The sequence below is a fragment of the Ischnura elegans genome, chromosome 8, assembly GCF_921293095.1.
Source record: "Ischnura elegans chromosome 8, ioIscEleg1.1, whole genome shotgun sequence".
Taxonomy (NCBI): Eukaryota; Metazoa; Arthropoda; class Insecta; order Odonata; family Coenagrionidae; genus Ischnura; species Ischnura elegans.
Window position 1 is genome coordinate 82,218,152 of NC_060253.1, and position 19,305 is coordinate 82,237,456.

The window sequence follows — 19,305 nt, forward strand, 5'->3', positions numbered from 1 at the left end:
TTTAAAGTAAAAAAATTCTTTTAACTTAATGATTATAAATTTTTTATCCATAATTTCAATGGAGACAGTTCTAAATTAAATGTGATTTACCTGTACCCTATGATGTTTTAAAACTTCTATGTTTAATAGGCTGTTTATATAATTCTTCTAAAAGAAGAAACGCCTGCTTCTATTAACATCATACCTACTTGTTGTTACTATTACTGCATAAGTTCTTTTTGGTTAAGCCTAATCATGCGTTCCTTTAAAGAAGTGGCCAAATTTTGGGTTCTGATAAAAAAGTAATTCATGGAACTAATACATTGAAGCTTCCAGGAACAGTATCCATTAATTCTATTAGGTTTCTCTCCACACAATTTTAGTAAAAACTTTATTAACAATCTATTTTTAACATCAAGGTGAACAAAAAATGGTATAAATAAATAATGTATTCAATATTTAAAAATTCAGTGAAATCATGTTACTATGCAATGGTTTTTTTTATTTTTATGAATGCCTGTAAATGAAATGATAGGGGTCAAACTGAAGTTTTGTGAGTACATTTTGGTTGAAAATAATTTTCCCATTTTTAGTATGTTTTGAGTCTCTGATCCAAAAGAGTGGTCTCTTTTGAGTTCAAATGTTTGAACTATGACTTTATTGTTACTGCCACTATCCAGTCATTGTTGTCTTCATTTCCACTCTGTAGCCATGGATGTTCAGGCTCGATCAATCCTTCTATTATTGATCATGAAAACTCATGCTATTCTGTTGCCCGTAAAAGAGGATGTAACAGTCCCTCTTGAATTTTCATAGTGTCTTTCTTTGTCTATGATATATTGTTTAATATTGATGCAATTATTTTTCTATTTTTACAGTATATACATAGAGTGGAACCTTGTCATGATTTAACAGCTTATCAAATATCATAATTTAATCCCCAAGGAAATGCCAAGGTAGAATTTTCATATTTGAAAGACAGATAAATGTGTAGAAGGGTCATCTCCATTTGGGTAATCTGAAAATATCCAAATGATGGTGTATATTTTCAATTAGTTACGCATCACAAAAGGAGACTGTTCCAGTGGGAGTGATGAGTCTCCTTAAGGGGTAGTTCTTTATTATTCACTTTCAAAGCTTGATTGCATCAAAGTTTCTGCTCTATGCCATTGTTCCTGTATAACATAGTCAGTCGGGGTAATGAATGTAAAGAAAATGGCTACTCTTCTTCCGAAAATTTCATTGGGCATGAAGCGGAATACTTCAGCATATGTATCCATTAGGAAAGCCCCTGTTCAGCATTGAATGTACTCATCCTTTTCATCAAATGATGTCTCATTCACTGTAATCCAGTCTTCAGTTGAGTCATCAAGGTACTTCATCCTTAGGGCAGCACCATCAGACTGTCTCAAATGACAAGAGAAAAGACAGTTATTAACACAGTATCAGCAAACAAACATTTTTACGTACCCTTTGTGAATGTAAATTAGGGCGATTAAAAAAATTGAAGTATTCAAGTTTTCATGCATCAGCCCGATGCAATATCACAATGACTTAGCAACTATTTTTGTCAAATGTCAGCTCAATATGACCACTAGAAGCCATAGGGTGTTGAGAATTTTTTTCAATCCCCTTAAAAATTAAGTTAATGGCTTGGATCGTTCGACCTATTTTGAGAAATAAAATTAATTTTTTTTCAAGTAAAGTATAATTCATATTTTGAAAAACTTCAACCGTCTTCAATTTGACCTGAAATTGGATAAATTGACCAAATATGTAATATTGTCGTTACAATATCATTACTTTATAACGACCCTTTATTGTTGTACGTTAAGTATAACAATAAATGGGCCGTTACTCAACGCAACTCATTCCAACCGAGTCAAATGTGAGATTCAACTTCCATTCCTAGGTGATATTGGATGAAGAACTTGGATGAACATTATTATGATGAAGGAAAAATTAAAAGTTGCAATTTTTCTCACAATAAAATTAACTTCAATAAGGATTTTTCAAAAAGTCAATCCATCATTGTCACGTGACAACGATTGCTAGTTGCTGTTCATAGTATTGAAATTCTAAGATTTGTGCACTGCATTCCTCCATTTCCCTCTGCACTTTGCTCAGTGATCACTTGGTCATGATTGCATGATCACCTGGTGAGAACATAGGTACCAAATGTAACAATATGCCGTGCGACTCTCACTTGGTTTCCTTCCTTCTGCTCCCCTAGTAGCACCAAAAGGATTATATATAGATTTAATACGTATCATAGTATACACTGTCAGGGGCGCCGACTTATAAAAAATATTGGGGGGGCCCATACCGCGGGTCTTGCCTCGGGAAATTTTCTAAATTTTAGATGAAAAATAGTGAGTTTTAAAGTCTTTTAAAAGCCTTTTCGAGGGGTCATATGATCAATATTAGAACCCCAAAAACTCGACTCTCTATAACTCGACACTTCGGGAAACTCTACAAGCCTGACACATTTTTTATGTCATTCTTCCATTCTTATAAAATTAGTCATTCTTCCATTTAAATCAACCGGGAGGCAGGTTACATCCCTCTTGGCCCGCCAGTTTGTACCCGAAGGTTCACGCACCGGGAAAAGTTCAAAGTGTGTCGCAGCCCCGAAACACTATCACGATTCACACCACTTTTTTCAGTTAACCTGTTTAATGCCGTAATAATTATTTGTTTTATATCATCACTGAATTTATTTTAAAAGGTAACTATCGTCAAACAAGGAAAATAAAAAATACCAACATATTTTTGTGATTTTACAAAGCATAACATAACTTAATTAATTTCTTGTATTATTGGGGGGGCTCCGCCCCCCCAAACGAATTATTGAGGGGGCTCGAGCCCCCTCAGGCCCCATGGAGTCGGCGCCTATGTACACTGTATGCATATTATATCTGTATAAAATACATGCAAATGTCATCTACCACGCAGGTAATATCTAGATATTATATGTATTATATTTGCTGCCATAATATGGATTTTATATAGATTAAATACGTATAACTCGTCGTAAATCTGTATATTATACATATCTTATACATGTCTGATGATCCTTGGTTATGCCGTAAGGGTATTATGTGTATATTTTAAATATTCTTGTATACATCAAGGACCATGGATCATCAGACATGTATAAAATATATATAATAAACAGATTTGCAAATCTGTTTACCGATGTATTTCGAAATCTTGAAAATATACAGATATAATCCTTTTGGTCCGGGGAGTATGAAATATCCTCAAGGAGAGATGGGACTCGACTTGTTTTATTTTTGAGCTTTATTACAGTAGGGAGTGCTTATGCTCTAAGATAAATACAACTCAAACTTCTCTAGTGCTTGGGAGTTGCAGCCATGCATTTGAATATAATTCCCTTTACTCCTTAACAATCATACAAAAACTATTAAACTAATAAAATTAAAAATTTATGATAAAATGACCCCTGTGATCCCCCCTAAATCCACTGTTGAAAGCCAGTGAAATTGGAAAAAGTAAATTCTGACTATAAATCATGGAAAATTCAAGGAAATTGGAAATGGAAAGGTGCTATGAACCCTAGAGCTCGCCCCTTTGTATTTCCTATAGCCACTACTACTTGTCTCCATTATTTCTCCTCTGGCAATTTTCTCTTCTCACCCACCATATCTGAAATTTCTTTTTTTCCTTTGTCCAACCCATTTTATCTTCTATTTTCCTACTCCATTCCCACACAACTCAAATGCCACCAACCTTTGCTCATCTTAATTCTTCCATGTTCTTATTTCAGCTCTTTAACTCTTCAGCTGTAGGAAAATTTTCCAATGAGGTCAGAGCCTTATTTCTGCCTGGAGGGGAAAGCAGGTGGAAGACCTCTCTGACCCTTTTGCGGAGGGCTTGCGGAGAGAACCCACCTGCTACTTTCACAGGTAATTGCTGCATAATTTAGTGCAGGTGAATCCTACCCAGCAGTGAAACAGAAAAGTGATCTCCTAAAATAGTTTTTACCCATGGCTAGTCGGTGCTGCTTACATTGCATTACTTGTGTATCAGGAGAGCGTCTTCACAAGAGGTTCATAGCCATCTACTGATGTGGTCTTATCATTTGGTTGAATCTCTTCTAAGGCCGCTAGTGTGTTTTTGTTTTTCCCACAATGGGTCACATTTTACACATTCACTGGTGTCTGCGTTGCTCTAATGTGCCATGCTTTGATCTCCAGTGAGTGACGTGCCGCTGTTTTGTGCACAATGTGGGTGTGTTTATTAAGTGAAAACGAAGAGAATTCCTGGAGAAGTCATCATGTTGACACCCATGCTCAAATGGTGCAATCCATCTAAGGATGGTGCAGAGTCACCTCCAAGGATGCAGAATTTTAAGGTGAGATAGCAGCTACTATTTGGTACCTATTAAACTCACAATTACTTGATAGGGCGTGAACAATGTTAAAAAAATCCGAGGTCTTTATCCAAAATTTCAAATCTGTAATTATGATAACAGCCTAGAATTAAATTCGTGTTTTTAAAGAATTTTATTCTTTTGGAACAAGTTTTTCCAGCTATTTTTGAGATTTCCATAAATTCCTCCTGAGTACATAATCATTTACTTACTCTTTGTCAATGGAAACAAATTCTACTTTTTCATTTTCTAGAATTAGCCTCGCATGAATAAAATATGATCATTCAATATCTCCCAGTGGTTAACCTACTTCATAATTAAGTTTTTATTCATTTACTCCAGATCCAATTGTTTACGTATTATCATTGTTTTATTAAATTTATACAATTGTTAATTTATTTTCCATTAAAATGCATGCATCGATTGGGTGGTCAGATTCTTTTGAAGTATGTAAATTCTCTTTCCTAATACCTGTACAATATGCAAATAGGTATACATTAGTTATAAAGGTATCCTAGTTTTGTTTAGTCTATGATCTTTTCTTCCCTGATAATGATGTTCATGAAACTTACTATGGGCTGTACCTCCTCAATTCAACAAATGTTTGTCCCATAGGGTCTCAGATTCCAATGAAAATATTTTTAGGAGTGTATATTCACCTCAAAGTATATATGTACCAATGGACCATTTTATGAAGGAATATTTTTGCATTATTGCCAAAAAAGCATACCACGAACCATATGATTTTGTCTATTTTACTACCAAATTGTGGTAGAGCTATGATTTATGCCTTCATTAAAGCTAAGACTTTTTTTAAAAGATAGATGCTACTGGAATTCAGCAATAATTTGAACTTAGACTCAACTTATCTCACAATTGAGTTCTTGTAATATCAGCATGACATCCGAATTAAGTCAGAATCACCACTTGAATGATGTTATGGAATTTGATTGGCGTGATTGTGTGTTGGTGTATGTTAGTGCTTGTTTCAATTGCTTCTAATTCTTGGTCAAATACCGCTATAATTCTGCTTTTCTTTTTATCATTCATAATTGGCATATTGGTTTCTTTTCCTCACTTTTGCCGCAAATTGTTCCGCCAGATCTTTGTGGGTGGATCTATAATTTCTATCACATCCAGGACTTGCGTGTCTAATTCCTTGATTTTTTAAAAATATTCATGTAGTACTTCTCTGTCGATTTCTTTGTTAAAATCTTTGTCCACAGCATTATTATTTCTTTGTGCGTGGAAGAATTCTCACAGCTGAGCTTTAAGCCACCGAATGTGACCACCGGGTTGCGGATGGTGAGTCAACCTCTAGATATAGAGGTTAGCTGTGATATGTATGAGCGAATTTTTTTGTCGAATAAGCACTCATGGACCATAAACAGTGGCATTCTGAGGTGGTATTGGTCTATCCCTGGTTAAGATAGGCCATCTATATGATGTACATATTAAGCCTGAGAAATTGCTGTGACTTGGCGATGGGAGGCCGCCAGCAATTATGCCTCACATCACCCATCGGAGAGGGCAGCAGTTCTTCTTCATATGATTGAAGGTGGTGGTCATGGTGGTCAGTGCAATGACACTCATTTCACTCCAGGTGTGGTAACATTTACTTAAACGGCTGTAGTACTGTGATGTGGAAAGTAAGGGGAAACCACCTTAATATCCCAAGGAGTCCAACCTTTAATAATCAGGCATAATTGAGTTCTCTCAGGTAAAACATTCTGGAGGTCAACTTGTCCTCCATTTGGATCTCAGGGTGGGAACTACCCAAGAGGGTACATTGGTCAACTGTGACAAAGTTATGAGGATAGGAAAATGGAATGTGAGATCATTTAGGACCTGCAGTAAGCTAGAAAACCTTAAGGTGGAAATGGAAAGATTGAATCTTGACGTGCTAGGAATCAGCAAAATTAAGTGGCCTGAGGAGGGAGACTTTTGGAGTGAAAGCTATAGGATTATACAAACAGGATCTCTAAATGGTAATGTTGGGGTTGGGATAATGCTCAGAAAGAGTGCCGGAATGTGTGTGAAAAGCTTCCTACAGTACTAAGAAAGGATAGTTATGGTAAAGTTAGAAACTAAGCCGGTAGATACCGTTGTGGTTTAGGTTTATATGCCTACGACAGACTATGAGGATGAAGTAGTTGAAGACGTCTACGATGATATCAGGGAAGTAATCAAACAGGTAAGGGGTGAAGAAACCCTTATTGTTTTAGGTCTTTGGAACGCTGTCATTGGCAAGGGTCCGGATGGAAAAATAACAGAAAAATATGGATTAGGAAAACAAAATGAAAGGGGATGAGTCTCCTGGAATTCTGCACAGAACACAAATTAGTAGTTGCCCACATGCTATTTAAGAATCACATGCGTAGAAGATATGCATGGGGAATGCCAGGAGACAAAAGAAGATTTCATCTAGACTATATTTTAGTGAAGCAGAGGTTTAGGAACCAGATAAAGGACTGTAAAAGCCACCCAGGGGCAGATATTGACATTAATCATAATCTAGTGATGATGAAATGCCGTCTGAAATCCAAGAAATCAGCGAAGAATGCTTGGCAATTAGAGAAACTAAAGGAGCCAAAAAATCAACGGCCCTTTGAAGAAGTAGTGGAGAGCAGGATAAGATTAGATCAGACTGAGAAATGAGTGGAGAATAGCTGGACAAACATCAGAAGTGGGCTTCAGGAAGCCACTGGAGAAGTTCTAGGGAGAAGGAAATGTGTTAAGAAAAAGCCATGGATCACTGATGAAGTCATAGACCTCATTGAAGACTGGAGAAAGTTTAAGAATATGAATACTGAGGAAGGACAGGCTTGCTGCAAGAGAATGAGGAACATATGCGAGGACATGTGAAATAACCTCGTACAAGGGAAAGTTGAAGTGGCCTACAGAATAGTGAGGAACCATTTCAAAGAACAAAGCACAAGATGTAATAAAATAAGGGACAAAGTATTTTAATTGCAAATGAAGACTAAGCTGAGAGATGGAAGGAATATGTGGAGAAATTATACAACGGAAGCAGAATAAGCCAAAAAAACTGTATAAATCTATCTGCGATATGTGCTCAACTAGAGATTTAACTAGTGACTTCAAGAAGAACATCATCCTTCCCATACCCAGAAAGAAGAGAGCAGAGAAGTGCCAAGACTTTACGACCATAAATCTGACGACACACATGTCGAAGATTCTGACAAGAATCATTTACGAACGAAGAGCAGAAGAATTCCTGGGTGAGGACCAATTTGGATTTAGGAAAAGCAAGGGCACAAGAGAAGCAATTTTGGCTCTTAGGCTCATAGAGAAGAGAATGGAGAAGGACAAACCGACTTTCATAGCATTTGTCGATTTAGAGAAGGCATTTGATGATGTGGAATAGAATTCAATGCTTAGAATTGTGAAAGAAATTGGAGTGCTCTACAATGATCATAGAGTTGTTCATAGTTTGTATAAAAACCAAGTAGCTCTGATCAAATGTGGAGCCAACTGTGCAGAAGCAAGAATAGGAAAAGGCGAGAGACAAGGGTCTGTACTTTCCCCCTTAATTTTTAATGTTTACATCAAGAAAGCCATGAATGACATCAAGGAGAAGGCTTTGGGTGTCAATATACATGGAGAAAAAATTAGTATGCTACGATTTGCTGACGATATAGAGGTATTAGCTGAGACAGAGGAGGATTTGAAGAAGACTTTGACAAATATAGAAAAGTCATTGGCCAGATACCAGATGAAAATCAACCAAGAGAAGACTAAGATATAAGTATCCAGCAAAAGAGAGGAGGCCAAGACAAACATTAAGCTAGGGAAGCATAACCTTGAAGAGGTGATACATATAGTTTTCTTACCTGGGAAGCCGAATTATCGACGATGGACGAAGCAAGAAAGAAATTGTCAGTAGAATTGCACAAGCAAAGAAGGCTTTACAAAATGAAGAATCTTCTCAGTGATGAGAATACAAACATTGAAGTAAGGAAAAAATTAATCAGATGCTACATATGGAGCATGTTTTTCTATAGAAGCGAGGCTTGGACGTTGACAGCAGCAGAGAAGTCAAGAGTGAAAGCATTCGAAATGTGGTGCTACCAAAGAATGATGAATATTATATGGATTGACCATTTTTAGTAATGAGAAAGTGCTAAGAAGAGTGGGAGAAAAGAGACGTCTTCTAAAAACCTTAAACAAAAGACTACTTAGTTGGCCATATTATGAGACATGATGGCCGGATGAAAACAATCTTAGAGGGACAGGTGGGAGGGAAGAAGGGCAAGTGACGTCCCCCAGTGAGTTACATAGGACAGGCTATAAAGGATGTTAAAGAAAAGAAATACGTCGCTATGAAAAGGGTAGTGGATAAGAGAGAGGAATGGAGAGCTGTGTCAAACCAATCTTAGGATTGGTGACTCATGATGATGATGGAAGAATCGTATGCTTTAATCTTGGAGTATACTTGAACTAATCTTATCATTATTAAGCCAGATGATTCTATGTTTACTAAAAATTTTCCCACATAGTGTGTCCCAAAAGCCATTAGCATATCTTTTTCTAAAGTGGCTTATCTGGGTCACTCTGTACTTATTTACCTGCATTTTCCAATTGGGCATACATTAATAGAGCTTTCTTGGTAGGTGATAATGCAGTCAGTGTTTGATCATAGCCCTCTGATATCCTGAGACCACTATTATATGGGAGCACCCTAGTGTTAGAAGAAGATGCATTTTTTCTATTTTCAATTGTAATTGGCTATGCAATCCAATTTGTCCTTTGCCATTTCACATTTCACCCTTACAGCATTATCTTGTTATTCTTTAAAAAGTCGGAATGCCATTCTTTTCCCCATTCTTCCCTTTGTATCACCTGTCATTTTTGTCTTCTTTGGGGTGGTTTCCATCAAGTCTCTTGGTAATATCCAAAATTCATGTTTCTCTACTGCGTTGCTGTCATTTGTTGGAGTGTGCACTCCAATACTTACCACCTTTTGAGCAAAAATAGTGTTGTCTGACTTATTTATTCATCCATTGGCATCCTTCCAAGTTAGGTTCTTCAATTTTTAATTCATCTTGATACCAGATGTTTTCCTCACATGCTTTTGAATACTCTTCCACAATTTATAGTTTGCTAGTCATTTCCCCATTTTTTTGTTTCTTTTGTCCTGGTGATGATAGCAGGATCCATTTACACTTCACTAGGTCATTCTTTATAAACCTTCTTTGGTTGTAATACCTATAAAATTCCATCATCTGCCTTTTATAGTCCTTTACTTAATCATTGGTTGTTTTCTATGAATTATGCCATTTATGAACCTTTTTTGAGCTTTTAGCATTTTAAATTTGTTTGTGGTGAGTGAAGAGTCTGTTCAGTGCATCAAGCCTTAAATTTGAGTATCATCATTACATCATTATTTCTCAAGATTTCCCTCTTCATGTCTGATGGTCCTTGGAAGTTATTTCGTATTCTTACCTCAAAACGTAGGAGCCATTCATTCCCCTGTTAACCACCTGGGGATATTCCTCCTAGGGTTGACAGTCTTTCTCGTAATTTAAATGATAATTGTGCGTAAAATAAGAATATTCAGTCAGTTTAATTTCCTAATAATATTACCAATCAAGTGAAGCAAGATATACTAGGGACTCCCAAAATTAGTCTATGCCATGCATTCACATATCATTATGAATTACATTATATTTTTTATACTTTGAGGGTAGGTATACCTAATTTGCTGAATTGTGTTCTGTTGTGGTGTTGTTGAAAATATATGAAAGCAGTGCCTTATTTGGTTGTTTATTTGATTATTTAAAATTCTAAAATACTACATAACCACAAAAGCGTGATAATATAATTACATATAAGTAAGCACGAACTACGAAACTAATTGTAAAGTGAACAATTGTAGTTTTAGGGTAGATTATGAATCTGAACAGTTAAAATTAAGCTTAAAGAGTAAGGCACTTGAATAATGGAAAAGAAACATTTAAAATTAGAGATAGAGAAAACAAATTAGATGGTCAGCGACTAATTTTCTTTTTCCTCGTTACATGGCAGGCACAACAACAGCCTTAAGACCTGTCTGATTCACTGCACTACGTCACTACTCCAGTTTGCTAGTCTAACTACTTCACAAAATTCAATTACGAGAAGAACTAGCGGAGAACACTAAAATAACTGCTTTTATGCTGAAAAAACGTAATCAGCAGCGTGAAAGCCTCTGGCTGATCACTGCCGGTCAGGGAAGAAACCAGTTTAGGTAGTGCTCCACAGACACCACCATTCTTAAACCACCTCACCCTTAGGGAGCTGGTTTAAGAATGATGATACATATCTCAGTATCGGATTTGGAATTCTTACTTTCTGCCAAATATCCTTGACTTGACTTTTAGTCGTAGGATTAACTTGGTAAGAGTAGGTGGGCTTTGCTAACATAATAGGGTAGTTTCCTTCATCAAAGAAAACGAAAGGCATTGATTGCAATTTGTTACCCACCATTAGTGTATTCATAATATACAAATTATTTGGGTTTACAAATCCCAGTTTAGACGAATGGCAATGGTCAATTTTAACAGCATTTGAAAAAGGCCAGATTGGAGCCCATGCGATGCCACTCCACGTGACGTCACAGGGGCCTACTACGAGTAGATAGGAATTTTACATCGTCTGAGATTACCAATGCATGCATGAGGCACAGAGCTCAGGGAAACATGTGTTAATAATTACCTAATAAAATTACCTAAGGTCGGAAAGTTTCCTTCGTTTGATCAGGTATTAATAATCCTTATTTAAGCGAAGCGCTACCAGCCAGATGGGAACTCTGCTTCGATTTAGGCAATAAAAAAATAGGATACCACCCTATTCTTACTGTCTGCCAAATATCCTTGACTTGACTTTTAGTCGTGGGCTTAACTTGGTAAGAGTAGGTGGGCTTTGCTAACATAATTCAGAGTGAAGGTCTGGGTTATTCCAAAACACGTGAGGGAGAGTATATTTATTTCCTCTCTCCCTTCAGTTCTGGTCAATCTAAACTTTTGGCAATAGGTGTTTAGTATTGGTCTAATGCAAGGGTTTGCAACCTTAATTTCATTTCTAATAGAATCTTATCCTCGCCATGAAGGCGTAGTTATTACATCGAGCAACCATATTTTCATAATTGGCGAGCTGGTTGCATCTCTTCAGGATAAAACTGGCAATTTTCTTGCACGTGAAGCCTTCCGTCGAGTTGGATAAACTGACTATTCATGGGTCTTTCTCCGCATCCATACATACATATGGACAATATTCGTCAAAGTTTCAGTTGTTGCCTTCAGATCTACTGAAGTCTTGAATCATCAGGCCCGTCTTTCTTTGGTATTTTCTCTGTTGAGGTTCGACACGATTGTTCGATGTTTCGAAGCAATCTTTTGCGCGCGGTATTGGAGGGTGTAGCCATCACGGTTAACATTTTGCAATTATTATGAAAATTCAGGGAAGCTGAAAATAATCTAACTGTCATCGAGTACTCACGAGGCTGCGATGCAGCTGGTGGTGTCGCTGTTGCTCGTGCGTTGGCGCCTCAGGGGCCGACATTGTGTCTTCCCTGGAAGGTAGGAACCTAGTTCGCTCGTCCACCGCCGAAGCCGCCACCTGCGACTCGTCGTCTTCGTCATCCCCTACCGAGCAGTCTGTGGTGCACGAGGATGAGTCTGCTCCCCCTGAAAATTCATTTAATTACTTTTAATTTTATGTTCAAAACTCTCATATTCATGTCAATGGAACTTTCAGTCCTCCATTTCAGTTAATATGTTGGAAAATAGCGGAAAGATTTCATGTACCAGATGGTAAAAAAAGCTAAACAGTTAGAGGTTCGAGCACCCAACCTCTAATGTAGCTAGTGAGGGCTTTACCTCGCCAGCTGCCCTTGGCTGTGTACACGTGGCCTTCCTTACCCGATAAAACTTTGGGTATTTGTAAAGAGGGTGTGAGTGAATACTTGGAAGAAGAAAAATAATGGGAAGTTGTGATAAAAACTTTTTCAGGATACTTCTTCCTTCCTATAGATCATAAATCCATATTAGTTTCCCGATGCTAACGGTATAAATGGTGCTGCCACGAATATTACTGTAGGGAATTCTCTAGACGGCCTCTAGATGTTTTCGAACCCAACGCGAATGTAAATTAGTTAACAGAAGTCTTCACTCCAGTCGCTGACGGGCAGAGCGATCCGAATCTCGGGGGAAACAAACTATAAATGGGCCTTGAAACCGAAATTTATTTTCATTAATATGTGATCCATCAAATGCATAAATTTTCAATCCAATTCCTCACGGCTTTGAATATTTTCGGTGAATATTTCGATTAAATGAATGAATCTTTTGACCACCGCTCAGCGGAATTTGCAGAAATCCGATTGAATTGCAGGTATAAATAAATTAATCGAAAAATTTGTGCGAATTTCATTTATATTTTTTATTTAAAACGGCCGCGGTTTCAACTTGTTGCCGCCACTGTCAAGCTCTTACTCCAACCGTAAAGAGAGCTATTGATATACCCGTCCATCGGAGAGATCGGGAAGCAAAGAAAGTAAGGGACAAAAGAAAAAGTAATAAGGAAGAGATAAAAGTAATGAGGAAGAGCTTAAAGTAATTGCAAAGGAGGGAGGAAAGTAAAGAATGAAGAAAATGAAAGGGGATATACAGGAGGAGAACCCACTGCTGACATATTCGTGGCTGCACCATTAAAAAAAAATTAATTGATTATTAAGTGATTAATTAAGTCATATTTAAATATTGACCTCAACCGAATCAAGCCAAAAAGTGTACGTAATATTCGATTAAAATTTGTCCCAGAAGGTGGCCAAAATTAAGTCTCAAGGGGACGGACTGGTGTCTCCTGTACATAGTCCCCTGAAGTGCACTCCTCAATGTCCCATTTGATCCGAGCCCTATTTGACTCACCTGAAGATGACGATCCGGCGCCAAATGTTGCCCCGGTCGCAGCAAACTGGCTCATACTTTCGCTCCACTTCTTGGCCATCCTCTTCGTGCCTTGGACGAACTCACTGCGAGCCAGGGCCCTCGCTATGGTACCTCCGCCACGCGGCGAACCCCAGCCACCCCTAAGCGACAGCCGGCTACTGCCTGACCCCGCCGGCGCTGACATCTGGCGGCCGAAGCGCGGAAAGTGCGTCATGCTGATAGACTGCAACCTCACCTCGCCACCTCCAGAACCAACACCGCCGGTGGCGGCGCTGCCATCGTCCTCCAGGCCCACTTCCCCACGTTCGCAACAATCGAAGCCCACCTTCTTGCACCTGTTGGTAAAATAGAAGCTCACTTTAAGCGTTCCAACAAGCTGGTTAGTCACTCATGTTTTCACCATTTACAGTAAAACGGTGAACGTAAACTGGCCATTCGAGTTTTAAGCTCAATATGTTAACCTCTTCACATTCTGACATGAAATGGGCCGAAAATATTCCCACTTATCCCCCTCCACTCAAGTTCTGGGATCGAAACTTGAGCAGCGGAGTTTCGATTAATTTAGTTTCGTTCCCGGGAGTAAAGTTTCGTCCCGGGTGAAAACTAAACTCCTTGGTGATTTTAGTTTCGTGCGTGAACGAAACTAAACCCAGGCGTCGTATTTTCGTTTCCCTCCGGGTCGAAATGACACACTTTCGTTTCGTTTCACTTGCCATCCCTGCTGAAAACATCGCTGGTACTGTCTTCCGACCGATGATAACGAACGGCTGCTAACGTTGCGATTGTAACGGCATATTTGGCTTTAAGTTGAATAACAGACGTAAATACGGAAAGTGACGGAAAAAGCGTTGAAAAAAGGGACAGTGGGAATGATCACGTGATTCAGAAAATGATGGGTCTAGCGGATCACTCTTTTGGTCCCTTATTCCCTGGTTTAGTCCCTTATTGGTCACTGGTTTGGTCCCTAAACTTATCTTGCAGCTATCACTCCGAGGGAAGGGAAAAATGATGGTGTGATTCAGGCTTTATACAAGTAAACTGCAGTGTGGGGTACATTTGAATGAATGGAAATTTGGTTGTGTGAGCGTACCTAGCTTCTGGTGACCGGCTCTCGACCTGTTGTTGCTGCGATGTTATCACGGAGAGCACGCCTCCTGCTCCGCTGTTGTTGTTGTTGTAGGGGGCCTTGTAGCTCCCTCCAGCTGCTCCAGAAGACGACGCGTCCGATGCATCTCGCTTGCTCTGCGACTTGCTCTTCGGACTGTTACTGCTGCTTCGTCGTCCTCGATTGAACCACTTCCTGGTCAGCTCGGCGCGAACCTCCCCATTCATAAAGCAGTAGAGCACGGCTATGAACACGCCCTGTTGTTCAAAAGATATGGAAGTACAAAACTGCCCATGTATCCCATTGGTCACCTTAAAAAATGTTAAGCGCAGGCACGTAGCCCGAAGTTTGCTTCGGTGGAGGACGCTTATTTGGTATAGGGGTTGCCTTTACTATGGTCCTTTTCAAATATCTTTGCGACTGCCCCATTCGTGCAAGCTCGGAATGCTTCGAGCGGCGTCGCGGCAGGAGGTGGGACCAGCGACACGAGGAGTGTGGGATGGGGATAGTGAGAGAGAGGCGGGCGTTGCCATGTTTTCTCAAAAGGTTTTGTCAGTGAATGGAAACGAAAGACTATTTCTGAAACCCAACTCCCACTTGGCAACGCAGCTAGCTGAATCACGAAGCGTACACAACGGAGGACTGAAAGAGACTGAATTTCCCTGAATCTAGGCTCCACCTATCGCATTTTGGTTGGTTTTCAAGAAATCACGTGCCCTCCGCCCTCACCCGCCAACAGCACTTGGGCCTGCCTCTCAGTCGCAAAGATGTTTGAAATGAACTCTAGTGGATTTGCTGTTAAATCGCATGCATTCGCATGCAATGGAAACCCATTATTTTTTCGTTTAATGTAGCCTTCCTTATAATGTATGTTCGCCCAAACGAGGAATCTCTCCCTCTCTGTGTGCCAAGATCTAATGAAACTTGTGCCTAAGTTTCCATCTCTAAGTTTTTTTTCGCGTTTTGGTCAAGGCTGAGAAATATTAGAAAACCTCTCTCCATCCTATGGCTTATCAATGTCACCGTGGACACCAGGAATGAGTCAATAATGTATTGAGTCTGGACCCTCGACTCACTGTACTTTTCTCTTTAGCCTAGCAAGGAAATGCATTCTGCACTTTCTTCACGATCGCCTTACCGTTATGGAGGACGCTGACAACTTTTTAGAGTGTATTCCGGTGCTCGTGATAGTTAGCTCTTTGTGAAAAAGATAGTTTTACTCTTATTCCGCATTAAATGCCACTGAAATAATATCTCACCGAGTTTTATACGCACTTCTTAAAAATGTTTACTCTTTTCCGTTATACTTATTTTACTACGTGGGAGGGAAAAGAGAAAGGATCCATCTCCGATGTCTCGTAAGCACCGCCAAATGAATGGCCGACCGAAAAGCTAGGGCCTCAATCGGGGCCTCGGCTCTTAGACGCTCAGCAGATAACTGAGCCCTAAAAAAAATCTTTCCAAAAGACCATGCAGGCATGGGGGAGTAGGCTGGTGCTTATTTTTTCAAAATGATCAGATTTAAAAATTCGTAGTCTAGAATGTGCAAAATGGAGGGAAAATAATTATAAAAAGTTTCAGGTGCGAAATGGTGAGAAAATAATTTCAGGTTCGTGCGACGTAGGATAGCCGTGCCTGAGAAATTTTATTGTTAAGTTATTTTGAATTTTGAGTTTTTCGACCAGGATAAAACGTTTTCTTTTGTAAACATGATATTTTAGAGTCCTTTGTTTGGGCAAAAATTTCAACCGATTTGTCGTATCTCGATTCCTTCGTGCCTAAACTCTGCCTCAATAGTGCCCGCCGCACGCCCCCGTTGAGGAAGAGTAGGGAGGAGATAGAGAACCGCCACGTTTCGTGTTTTGGTTTTTCTCCAGACAACGGCTGTTTTTAAGGTCGGAAATATCTCTGCTTGGCAATATTTTCTGCTGCAATTCACCTGTCTTCGAGTACTTACACAGTTTTGATAGATGTTTGATGAAATTTGATGATAGGACCTGTATTTTCTATTGATGTTTTAATGCTGTATGTATAATTTAAATAGTTTGTCAGCTTTGTTTACTCTTTTCTTTAAACCCTTTGCTCGTGGGACTTATTTCAATTTTGTTTTGTTGATATTTAAATCACTAAATTTTATTTGTTGCATTCATAATCCTCCTTAAAAGGCCGTTCCTCACCTTTTTGTCTTTATTTATTGTAACTGGTGATGATAGAATCTATGCGTATTCTTTCTTAAATATTTCTTTTACTTAAATATTACTTTTAACAGTTATTTCATTTATAGTTGGCATGGGAAAAACGCTAGAGAGTCGTACATACCTGGAGCGATGCGAAGAACTGGTCGCAGAACAGCCAAATAATTTCAATCACTGGGTTCACTTTCATTGAGTAAGACATGCCCAGGAACACGGTGTAATGGACTCCAAACAATGGTACTAATACCAGAGTAGATTTCGCCCAACGCCTGAAAAAGTCCAAACAATCATTTCAAAAACGTTTTTGTCATAAAAAATCTGAATAGGGCGAAAGATTCCCGCTCAGCTGATCTTAAGTTGTTTTGAAGTTTTTAGTGGTTTAGAGTAGATACTTGTCGAGGGGAGCTGAAAAGTTCGAGGGGGGTGAGCCTGAGCCCTCTCTGCTGCGTTCTAGCACTGTTTCTGTCAAAATTTGTCTCTCGCGGATAAATTTACCTTTATCTATTTGTCTTTAAATATTTTACTGTCCATGAAACCACATCGTTTCTTTCGAGCAAGAAATCTTCTTGCAGTGAAATGGGATGTTAAGAAAGTTCCAGAAGAAGGCTAGTTTTCATGCTCTGTTCTTAATCATGCAATCAATTTTTACGTTTCGTTACAGTATCATGTCTCAGCTTCCAAAGACCAGGAAAATCCGACCTTAGATTTCTCAAGCGCTAAGCTCTTGCATTTACGTTTTCTAACATTTTTAATCTTTTGAATTCGCCTCGACTATAATACTTTTTTCCTTCTTTTGCACATAAGTAGGATTATTGAAGAAAGAAAAAATGTGGCACCCCCGCTCAAAATTTCAGAATTTGTAAAATAAACGACCCAAGCAAGTGATATTCCAACCTTAAAAATTTACATTGCTAAATCTTTTTAAACAGTGGTGGCATGTATTTTTAATGTCGGAGAATTTATTCTTAGAGGTTATGGCCATGTAATTAAGTAAAAATGCGTTCCGAAGTAGATGACATAATAATACGACGGGAATAATGCAGAGGGAGCTATGTATCCTCTTAAGGTATTTTTAAGGTAAAAGATAGAATCGATATATATTTGCGGAAGGAAAATTATTTTTATCGACTTGATGCTCCAAGAAGTACTTCACTGCGGAAGTTTATCATAGAAAAAGTACGCCTGTGTTCATATGTGGATCTCCCAATGGTTGAATGATTAATTTTGTTGGCAAATATTTTCTTAAATTTTATGTATTTAATGAATAATATTTTACCCAATATTCTTGAAACACACTGCCATTTTAGCGTGACGTATTATCATCAAGTTAAAATTTATACAGAGGTAGTTTATTTTTAAAGTGACAAGTTTTTATGATTCTTTTATTTTTCGTAATTGTTTGATTCATTTTCCGTTTTCTAAATATATTTAGTTATTCTGCGAACATAGCTTATGTAATCGCATACTCAAATCGTTGAGCGTTGAGAGATGAGTGAGTCTTTTTATTTAGCTGTAGTTCGAATGATTTGCATACAGACTTTCGAACGTATTCGTCGTGATTTTTTATACAAATGCCAGGCGATGTTCATGTCAATGAGTGTATTGGCATTACGAGAATGAATATTTTTCGGTTACCTGAATTTGTATTTCCTGGTCTCTTCAGATATCGACGACTGCAGCTTCAGGAATACCACTCTGATTATGTTCAAAAACAGGACAAAGTTGATCTGAAAAAGTGATATTTGAATGCTATAAAAATAGACCTTGATGACGCCTGTGAATCTGTTATAAAATATCTTTTACGACGGCACTGAATGCAAGGGCCTGAGTGGAATTGAATTAAGGCAATGCAAAATTATGTTTATTGTATAGTTTATTATAGTTGTAATACCAAAAGAAAAGATGTACTCTCAAATTTCGCGGTAATAAACAGCCAATAGAATGGAAAGTTTGCCACTCAAAAATTTAGTGAGTAAAATTTGAACAAAAGCGGAGGAGATGTAAATGCGAGGTATTTCATGTCTTATTTAATGTCTGAACATTAATAAATATACGCATTAGTCTACTTGAAATCAACACATACTTTGAAATCTGATTTTATTTCATTCACGATTTTCTACAGGCTGTCTAATTTAGGTAATTTTCCCAGGAATGATTTTCCATTGCTACGCAGGTTTGCGTTCAGGCATCAAAAGACCAGTACAGAGGTAAAGTTTTTAACTGAAAATTACGAATAGTCTGTGCTGATGTAACTTCATTGCGTGTATCGTCCACTCAGTGTTGATCGATTTCTATCACTTTTATGTATATTTTGATGTGTGTCAACTGATTTACAAAAAATAAAATTCAGCTCATACAAATCGATATTTGGACTATGAATTGGTATCGTAGACTTCCAAGAAATTGATTTTTGTGATTGAAATTGATTGAAATTGATTTGTGATTGAAATTGATTGAAGTGCCTAAAAAAAGGTTAATGGCAAAATTGGTTATTTGGTTATGAGTTTCTTTTTTATTATAATTACTTCATTACGTTAAAAACATGAAATAAAAAAAATCCGATTTTTTTTCAAATCAGGGTGAGTAAGTTGTCTGAGAGATCTTGTTTTTATCAATTGTGTTGTTTTAACTGCGCGATTAATTGTCCAATTTTAATCCATTAGGTCCTAGTGAAATGCG

General features: G+C 38.2%; 1 protein-coding gene across 2 annotated transcripts in view; it reads right to left on the reverse strand.

The window, feature by feature from the left end:
- Positions 1-460: 460 nt before the first annotated feature.
- Positions 461-19,305, reverse strand: part of LOC124163886 (vasoactive intestinal polypeptide receptor 2-like) — a 116,024-nt gene continuing 97,179 nt past the window's right edge. For both annotated transcript variants that reach the window (XM_046540994.1, XM_046540995.1), the window contains exons 8-13: positions 18,262-18,353; positions 16,751-16,895; positions 14,417-14,688; positions 13,306-13,661; positions 11,876-12,063; positions 461-1,382 (exon numbers count right to left, since the gene is read on the reverse strand). In XM_046540994.1, the coding sequence (XP_046396950.1) occupies positions 1,275-1,382; positions 11,876-12,063; positions 13,306-13,661; positions 14,417-14,688; positions 16,751-16,895; positions 18,262-18,353 (1,161 nt within the window). In that variant the 3' untranslated portion in view covers positions 461-1,274. The remainder of the gene's footprint in view (positions 1,383-11,875; positions 12,064-13,305; positions 13,662-14,416; positions 14,689-16,750; positions 16,896-18,261; positions 18,354-19,305) is intronic.